The sequence below is a fragment of the Solanum pennellii genome, chromosome 6, assembly GCF_001406875.1.
Source record: "Solanum pennellii chromosome 6, SPENNV200".
Taxonomy (NCBI): domain Eukaryota; kingdom Viridiplantae; phylum Streptophyta; class Magnoliopsida; order Solanales; family Solanaceae; genus Solanum; species Solanum pennellii.
The window spans coordinates 48,182,749-48,191,335 of NC_028642.1; the positions used below are offsets into that span (position 1 = coordinate 48,182,749).

The 8,587-nt window shown below is 35.8% G+C and overlaps 2 protein-coding genes across 2 annotated transcripts; one reads left to right on the forward strand and one right to left on the reverse strand.

Moving 5' to 3' along the window:
* LOC107023599 lies at positions 1-1,755 on the forward strand. The gene is made up of 3 exons (XM_015224339.2): positions 1-577; positions 1,167-1,288; positions 1,396-1,755. Exons 1-3 carry the CDS (start codon positions 167-169, stop codon positions 1,544-1,546), a joined length of 684 nt encoding a protein of 227 aa, XP_015079825.1. The 5' UTR covers positions 1-166; the 3' UTR covers positions 1,547-1,755.
* A 442-nt stretch (positions 1,756-2,197) lies between these two features.
* Positions 2,198-8,587, reverse strand: LOC107023600 (UDP-galactose transporter 1). The gene is made up of 5 exons (XM_015224340.2): positions 8,181-8,587; positions 5,381-5,630; positions 4,368-4,575; positions 3,193-3,424; positions 2,198-2,619 (listed from the first exon to the last, which is right to left on the reverse strand). The coding sequence occupies exons 1-5, from the start codon at positions 8,289-8,291 to the stop codon at positions 2,398-2,400; spliced, it is 1,023 nt and encodes a 340-aa protein (XP_015079826.1). The 5' UTR covers positions 8,292-8,587; the 3' UTR covers positions 2,198-2,397.

Genomic DNA, 8,587 nt, shown 5'->3' on the forward strand with positions numbered 1-8,587 from the left:
ACAGCCATAACTAGCTCAGTCATACCCGTGACCCCCCATTTTTGCCCCCTTACATTAAAATCATCACCCCATTTTCATTATTCTACTCTTTATAGCACTTTCTTGTGTTGAATGAACAAAAAGAGAAGTTGATATACATGTTTTGAGGTTGTGTATACAGTGAAAAATGACTATGAGTTCGAGTTCATTCATGAGGCAACTGAGTGGGAAAGAAGGGTGGAAATCGACGTCGAGGAGATGGGGTGGGGGGGGTGGAGGAAATTGGAAGCAAATGGAAGCTGGGTTTAACAATATGTGTGGTGGAGGAAATGGGTATAATGGTGGGTTAGTTATGAGGAAGAGAGTAATGGTGGTGGTGGATCAAAGTTCACATACAAAGCATGCTATGATGTGGGCTCTTACACATGTTACTAATAAAGGAGATATACTCACTCTTCTTCACATTGTTCCTCATTCTTCGTCTTCATCGTCTTCTCATAGTGCTAATAATAAGGGGTTTTCTTCTGATTCATCTTCTTCATCTGCTGCTCATCTTGCTAGTTCTCTTGGATCTCTTTGCAAGGCTTGTAAACCTGAAGTAAGTTCCGCCGGTACCTTTTCGGGTTTCGCGCTCAAATTGCATTCTTCTTCTTTGTCTATATCTTGTTGCGATATTTTTTTTCATATATAAAACAAAAATATTTTTATTTGCACGCTGAAACATCCTGAGGGCAGCCATTTCTGTGAAAGGATGAAGGTTTTTCCATTGTTTATTTTTCAATTTCTCTTTCCGGTGGTTGCCCGGAGTTCAGGCTTCATCCGAGCAACGGAAGATTACACTATTTTCTTTTTTAATGTTACAATACAGATATTTTGAATATTTTTCGAAAAAATTTCTAGTTCCGTCACTGATTTCTCTTTCGTGCTCACTGTTCAATGTATTTTCTGTTCCTTTCAGATGCACGCAATATTAAAGAGCGGAAATCATTACTAGTGACAGTCTCTTCTTTTCCTTTTCAGAGTTTTCAGATCTTTTTTTTTTTTGGTTCTCAACCAAACAAAATTGCAGTAGTGACAATAATTTCGTTTACCGGCTTTTTACATTTCCCTATTTATTTATTTTTTTCCGTCAAACCAAACAAATTCATTTTTTAGCATTTATGACACTATTGACTTTTTGTTCTAAGGTTGAAGTGGAAGCACTAGTAATACAAGGACCAAAAATGGCAACAGTAATGAGTCAAGTGAAGAAGCTGGAGGTGTCTGTGTTAGTCTTGGGTCAGAAAAAACCCTCTTCTCTCTTTAGCTGGTAACTATATTTTTAGTATTTCTTAAATTTCGTATTCAGTCAAATTATGAGGATTTTTTTTGCATTTGATTAATTTTGAAATGCTGGTACTACTACTACTACTACAGTCTGTGTGGGAGGAGCAGTGAAGAGGAATTTGTGGAACAATGCATCAACACATTGGATTGTTTGACAATAGGAGTAAGGAAGCAAAGCCAAGGCATGGGAGGATACCTTATCAGCACTAGATGGCAGAAGAATTTTTGGCTCTTGGCCTAAGTTTTTAATTTAGTAGGAATTAATATTCACTCACTATAATATGGATAATAATTTGTGTAGAGAGCTTTCAGTATTAGTATTTCCTACGTACCATTCCCTGAAAAACAAAAAAAATTACTCTTCTGGTGTGTAATTTTATATATATGAATATATCTAAATGCTAACTGAGAAGTTGTTATTTGTGATAAATACAGTTCTTGTTTCCCCTATTTCTATCAGCTAATTAACCAAATTGTTGTGTACCTTTCTTTGTTTATGCTCAAATGCTTGTATCATGCGTTAAGCTAAATGGTGCCTTTTTGGTAAAACAAATCTCTTGGCTGAATACTTAACACGGAGTATATGAGACAGTTATAGATGGATTTTTTTTTTGGATGAAGGGAAAAGTGCATTTTAGGGTGTGTTTGGGGTGAAGAAACCAACAGCTCCCAACTTCGACATGGGACCTAACTCCTGACCCCAGACTTTTGATCTCGACTTGAGACTCAACTACTTGACTCTACCCAACTATTTTGTGTTAGATTTTCACACCCAAGAGTCATTCTTCCTTCTTGTGGTGAATGAACATAGTGCTGTTTGAAGTTAAAATACCTTCAGGGACATGGTTTGTGTAGTATCTAAATGGTACATTCGACAAAAGTGAATGAAACATTTCTGTGTAATTCTCTTCTATAGGGCAAAATAAAAACCAAATCTAAGCCAATCCGGAGCAGGGGAAGGAAGGTAAAATAAATAAGTTAAATAAAAGATCCTGAATTCGATTTACCTAAACAGTAATTAGACAACAATGAACGGTTCGTTTCTTCTATACCAAACTTTTAGCCAGTTCATGTTTCGAGTACACCCGACCATTAGACTTTATCCTCTAATTTCTCGTTTACTAGAGGGACAAACTCCATACTTATTCTGGGGGTCCGTGGTGTTCGGGGAGTGCCTGGTGTTTGTTGTGAGAGCATGTGCCTCACGTACCCATAGAATGTACATCCCACAAGTGTTATAGCACATCCAACAGCATTCATCATTGAGATTGGGTTTCGAAAGATAAGCCATGAACAAGTTACAGCAACTGCAACCTGCAAAAGTAATGAATCAAAATAAATCAAATGCACAACTTCATAAATAAGAAATTAACACATCTAGATGTTGTGACTAATTATAATAAAACAGAAGTGGAAAGTTTTAGCTGTGCACTCGTAAAAGAGATTTGTTTGTATCGTCTTATTTCACATGCTATCAAGCTAAGCATTAGCTTAGTTTGAGTAATTTCAACTTTCTTATGTTTTAGTAATGAATCAAATCTTTAGTTTGTCTACATCTGATTAAGCATTAAGATCAGTTAAAAGCAAAATCCTATCAGATATGCTCACATTGATTGCTGAGATAATTTGGCACATGTATACAATGCATATTTATTCACGATGAGATCTACAAATTTGTATTGCTTAAGAATGTTAAGGCATCAAACCACCGAAATGCAATTGAACATGCCTAATCAATTGAGCTAACATATAGTGAATTATTAGAAGTGTAAATTCACCGGCCACAAAAATTGTTGGCTCTGTATGCATGAATACCAGAAAATATATACAACAATTATTTTCATAACCATAGGCATTAGTAGACAAAAACTAAAAGCATCGCCATACCTTGAGGTTTCCAGCAACATTAAAGGTGACTGCAGTGGTAGAGTGAATGACATAGAAGATAGAGAAATTGAGGCAGAAAGCCAGCACACCAGAGCCAAAAATAATAAAGAAGGATGAAAGAAGTGGAGGATCCGTCTGTAGCCATGCCACTACCCCAGAGCCTTCCAATAGTAAGGCTGGTAGCGCCAAGATCATTGTCGCAAAAGGTGCCATATAATATACCGTGTTTATGCTACAAAACATAAAAGTAATTCAACATTACACGTAAAAATAATATTGCCATAACTAAGAGTAGTGTCCAAAATAATACAATAATTTTGTTGATTATCAACACATACACAACTTTATCTCGGGAGCACATGTAATCTTTTTCATAGGATGTCTGGAAAGACGAGGATTTAGGTTTAGGAGCAAACACCTATATTCCATTTGAATAGGAATATGAAACTTGAAAATAAACTCTCACGATGGAAATGGATAACATAAATTTGACTCCAACGGGTCTGGTGAATTTACAAAACTGCCAATGATTCTAGTTCTAAAGAAAAATGGAACACATAAATTAAGAAAAACTGCAAAGTCCCTGGTCTTTCACTCACAACTTTAAATTATAATCTTAAGTATTGTTATCATCAGTACAAATATTATCCTTAAAAGGGCTATAAAATAGACTAAGATGAGCAAATTGGATGAATTTGAGGGGAAAAAAGAAAAGAAAAGTCAAGAGTTTGAGTTCTTTTTATTTAATTTTCTTTTTCCTAGTAGAGGCAACATAATTTCTCTGATCATGCATTTCAAATTTTTATCTCGAGTTGTTTCACTCTAAATTATGGCCTAAACAGGTCACAGATATCTTTGGTTCGAAACCAGATAGGAGGGATTAAAATAGTTATCTCCTCCTTTTTAACTTCTTCACTATTTTGTGATGATATGCCAAGGTAAAACCATCAACAAGGTGATGAACCCTGCAGAGGGATGATCATATTTAACTGTTCTTTCGTGCTGACAATTAAGCTAGCAGGAACCACAGGAATCCCCACCAAGGCTGGTGGAAAAGGAAGTTAAAACTTGTTGCAAACCTCCCCTCACCCCAACCTTCTTAGCAAAACAGGGGGAGGGGGGGGGGAGTATGTATATGAGAGAGAAAGAAATGTGGGGGGGAGGGGGTTTACTACCTGTCAAATTTGTAACCATGCAGTAGAGACTCTGCAAGGATAGTCTTCGTGGATGTAGCCAGACAACCAAATAAGGCAGCACAAAATCCAAACGTGTTGAAACTTAGCTCTGTGATGGAGGTGAGGAGAATTCCTCCAACAATAGGTATCAAAGATGCCCAAATCCGCAAGTCAAAGTGCTTGCTCCAAACTAGCCACTGCAAAATAACTGTTACAAAGAACTGGCAGTCAGATGTCCTCCATTGTTAAAGGAGAAAGGATTGGAAAAGCAGCAGAATGAGATTAAAGAGCTTGGTACTTGACTTGACAAAGAAATTCGCTAATCCATATCCCGAAACATATAAGCACACAGATGAAGATAAGGTCATGAAGAATCAAACTTGTCTCATAAATTTTCTATTACTCCCTCTGTTTGATTTTGTTTGTTTTACTTTCCTTTTTAATCCATTTAAAAAAGAATGACTCTTTTCCTTTTTCGACAACTCTTCAATTCTAACTTTTTGCATGGCATGTTTAAGACCGCGAGATTAAAGGACATTTTGGTACATTCCACATATCTTTTTGGTACATTCCACATATCTTTAGCTTATTTTTTTAAGAACTGGTAACATTTGTATTTAAGATCGTACTTAGGTGATACTGAAAAAACACATTTACAAATAAGTATAAAGGAGGTAAAATCTACCCCAAAGCTGAACCAAATCTAAATGGACCGTAAAACATCAATCATTGACTCAGTTTCATTGGAGTAGACATCTGTTACCAAAAACAGAACAACACAACACACTTAAGCTTGACTTCCTGCAGGTTGTCGTTCCTATATATCTTTAGTATATATAGCATTCTATATACCTTTGTTCCTATATATTTTTTAGTGCTCTACATATCTTTAGTTAAAGACCACAAATTCAAAAGTCTTCTTTACTTTCTTAAACTCCGTATCAAATCAAAACAAGACAACTCAATTGAAACGGAGGGAGTAATAAAATATAAAAGTGCTACCAAAAAATCACCTGTAGTAGCAGGGGTGAATGACTTTATCGTTTGCATAAATGAAACAGGGATGTAGCGCAGGCTGACATTGCCCAGCACTATGTTGATACAAAACACGAAAGACATGGGGAAAATCCTTCTCCAGCGATCCTCAGGGTCAACCACAATAAGAGGTTTAAGCTTTAGCACTTTAATCACCGTGTATGCACCAATAGCTGAGCAGATAAAGTGTATGCAAGACACTGTCAAAGGAAACTTAAAATCCATTTTCTGCAGAAGTTACAAGATCAACAGAGTATTAGTTATTTGTAATCATAACTTCATACACTAAACCATGGAAGTGATAATAGAGATTACAATATCTCAAACAGCAGAAAGATAATTGAGTAAGCACAAATTATTGAACAGGTAAACCATGCATCATCTCTAACTAACTTGAGATGAAGATAATTTGAATTTGATGTTATAACTTTTGGCATGGTTATAACAATGGGGAGCTTACGATTGAAACTGTTTTGGCATGTAGGATATGTTCATCATGCAGGCTATACCTCTCTAAAATTATGTATTTCCATAACAAAAGAGAAGTGGAAATATTCAGCGGAAGTATGCACTATCAGGCTTCTTTTCAAGTCCTTAATAACTGATTACGAATAGTGCTTCACAACAATCAACACAGTAAGAAGAAGGTGCAAGAAAAACAGATTGCTGCTGCTGCAGTAGAATGAGTACACGGAGGAAGACTTCACAGTTGCATCTCAGTACTACAAGATAACCATAGTCTAAAAATAATCAGAACAAAAATTCACCTTTGAGACATTTGGCGTCGAATCTACAAGACCCTACCAGGTCCAGGAGTATCATAAATACAGCAAAGCACATTCTTGATATATCCACACTAGCAGATGGTGTCAACTACTACCGATATACCTCCATTTAGACTCATCCCATACCAATATAGAACAATTTGAGTTCTCTAGCCTAAAATTCTCTATGTTTATACCTATGTTGCTCGGACTCTCCAAAACTGATTCCATAATTGTGTCGGATTCTTCAAAAATACACTATTTTTGGAGAATCCAATATGCACCCACCACAATTTTTAGAGAGTCCGAGCAACATAGGCTTATACAGATTTGCAAATTCTCCGACTAGATTAATACTCCTAGCAAATATTGGACTAACATAAGTGTGCCCACAAGACTAAGCCTATTCTCAACTCTTTCATATCACCTATGTATAGATCTTCTTTTCTTTTTTTCATTGTTCCCTATTTTTGGCTAAAGTCTGCATGGATTCCAAGCGATTTTAAATGCTTTGAGACAACTTCCTTCAGGGTGATTTTAGGTCTACCTCGTCCTTCTTTTAACACGTTCAATCATCATGTTTGACATTAACGAACTGGTGCATCTCAATGTTTGCAGAGAACAAAATCTATCCATCTAAGCCAACAGTCTCTCATTTTATCCTTTTGATGTGTTACTTGCACCTTTTGTCAAATGCAATCATTTTTAGATTGTCTAATTTCGTATGACCAGACATGCATCTTAACATCGACAATTTTTTATTTTATTTTAAATCTGTGACACCACCTTGTGAATATGTTGGACCTTAGCAGCCCGACATTCTCTTTCAAAAATTTGTTAATGTACCGGTAGCAATGCTATCCAGGCCATTCATGAAGCAAAGCACATAAAGAAAAAGCAAACAGTAACTTTAGACAGAAAATGTGCCATTCAATTTGACTTGAGTTATTCTTCAATTTGAGGAGACAATGTTTATGGATATGATGGCAGGAAGTTCACTCCATGACTCTGCCCGTGCTTATTCCTTTAGGAGGATCAGGTTTTTTATATTCCATTCCAGGGGAATGTAGTATATTAAATGCATTTATGCGTTGTAATGTGTTTTTCCTTCTTTTAATATTTTAATCCTAGTCATGGTAAAATTATATAGCACATTCAAGCACAAATCTCTACCAGTTAAATGTTATTTGGAATTTGTTCTTGAATTCATACTTTCTTTTGTTTTTACCATCCCACCTCTTCCTAATATCATCTAGAGAGAAAGATACTTTCTTTAGCAAGCAAAAAGTAGAAAATTTGCAGATAAGGGTCAAAAGTAGGTGGACTATCTAACAACCACCACCCATCACTCAAGCAAATTCATCAATAAATAAATTTCAGATAGTCCACCACAAAAAAAATGCTGAGGAGGTCGCCCATCAACCTAAAATTGGCGCACTTGAAAAAAGGAAAGCAAGTTCATTGCGCAATACAAACGACAAATAGAAGAATAACTTGTTTTGTAGCTAAAATTAGAAGAGATAAAGTTTGAAACTTGTTCAACAAAAGACATACAGACAAAAAAAAATTATGCTAGCTACAGTTCAATCTCTATAGACAAAGACAAATTGCCAGCAAGAATCGTGCTACAATTTTCCTTTTTTGACCACCAAGGTACAACCCAAACCTAAACCACCTTCCCGAGTCCAAATCCCCGCCCACATGGTAATTTGTTGATATCAAACTGTAATTTGAAAAAAAAAAATACTTCTACCATAAGCTATATTGCTCGAACTCTTCAAATTTGTCGAAAGATACTTGTACAATACTCCAATTTTATTGCTTTTTTGAAAATTACAACATGAGTGCAGCAACATTTTTTGGAGATTCCAAACCATAAGTTAATATAATTGGCATACAAAAATACAAACAGCATAATGAAATCAGATAAAAACAGTGAAATCAAAAAAAAAAAAAGAACAAACAAAGAAATCTACATATGTAAATAGAAATACAGGGGATGTAAAGAACAAACCTGAAAGATCCACTTATTCATGATAATAACAGTGACATTAAAACCCCACCATTGAAGAATGGCGAGTACAGATCGAATCACAGTCCACTGACACAACCTGCTTTCCTCCATATCTCTTCCTTAATAAATTACGCCTACTCTTTCACTAAACTCCTTCTCTCTAGCATCAATCAATCAATCAATCAATCAACGAAGATCGATCTACAAACAACAAACTGAAAGAGAGAGGAGAGACAGTGAAGCGAAAGCTAAGCTGAAAGCACAATTCGCTTTTTGTGATTTCTGATTCCCAAAGTAATTTTTTTAAAAAAAATTGAAAAAAACACAGACAAGAGAGGCGTGATTTTGTTTGTTTTGAAAGTACTGGGGAAGGGGAGAAGGGTAGTGATGGTAATTTTACATCACAC

Excerpts from the sequence above, each read along its gene's own strand:
- LOC107023599 (XM_015224339.2), top strand. The coding sequence starts at position 167 with ATGACTATGAGTTCGAGTTCATTCATGAGGCAACTGAGTGGGAAAGAA. Across the intron at positions 578-1,166 it reads GCAAGGCTTGTAAACCTGAA|GTTGAAGTGGAAGCACTAGT; the intron begins GTAAGTTCCGCC and ends TTTTGTTCTAAG. Across the intron at positions 1,289-1,395 it reads CCCTCTTCTCTCTTTAGCTG|TCTGTGTGGGAGGAGCAGTG; the intron begins GTAACTATATTT and ends CTACTACTACAG.
- LOC107023600 (XM_015224340.2), bottom strand. The coding sequence starts at position 8,291 with ATGGAGGAAAGCAGGTTGTGTCAGTGGACTGTGATTCGATCTGTACTC. Across the intron at positions 4,576-5,380 it reads ATTCACCCCTGCTACTACAG|TTATTTTGCAGTGGCTAGTT; the intron begins GTGATTTTTTGG and ends TCTTTGTAACAG. Across the intron at positions 2,620-3,192 it reads ATGTTGCTGGAAACCTCAAG|GTTGCAGTTGCTGTAACTTG; the intron begins GTATGGCGATGC and ends TTACTTTTGCAG.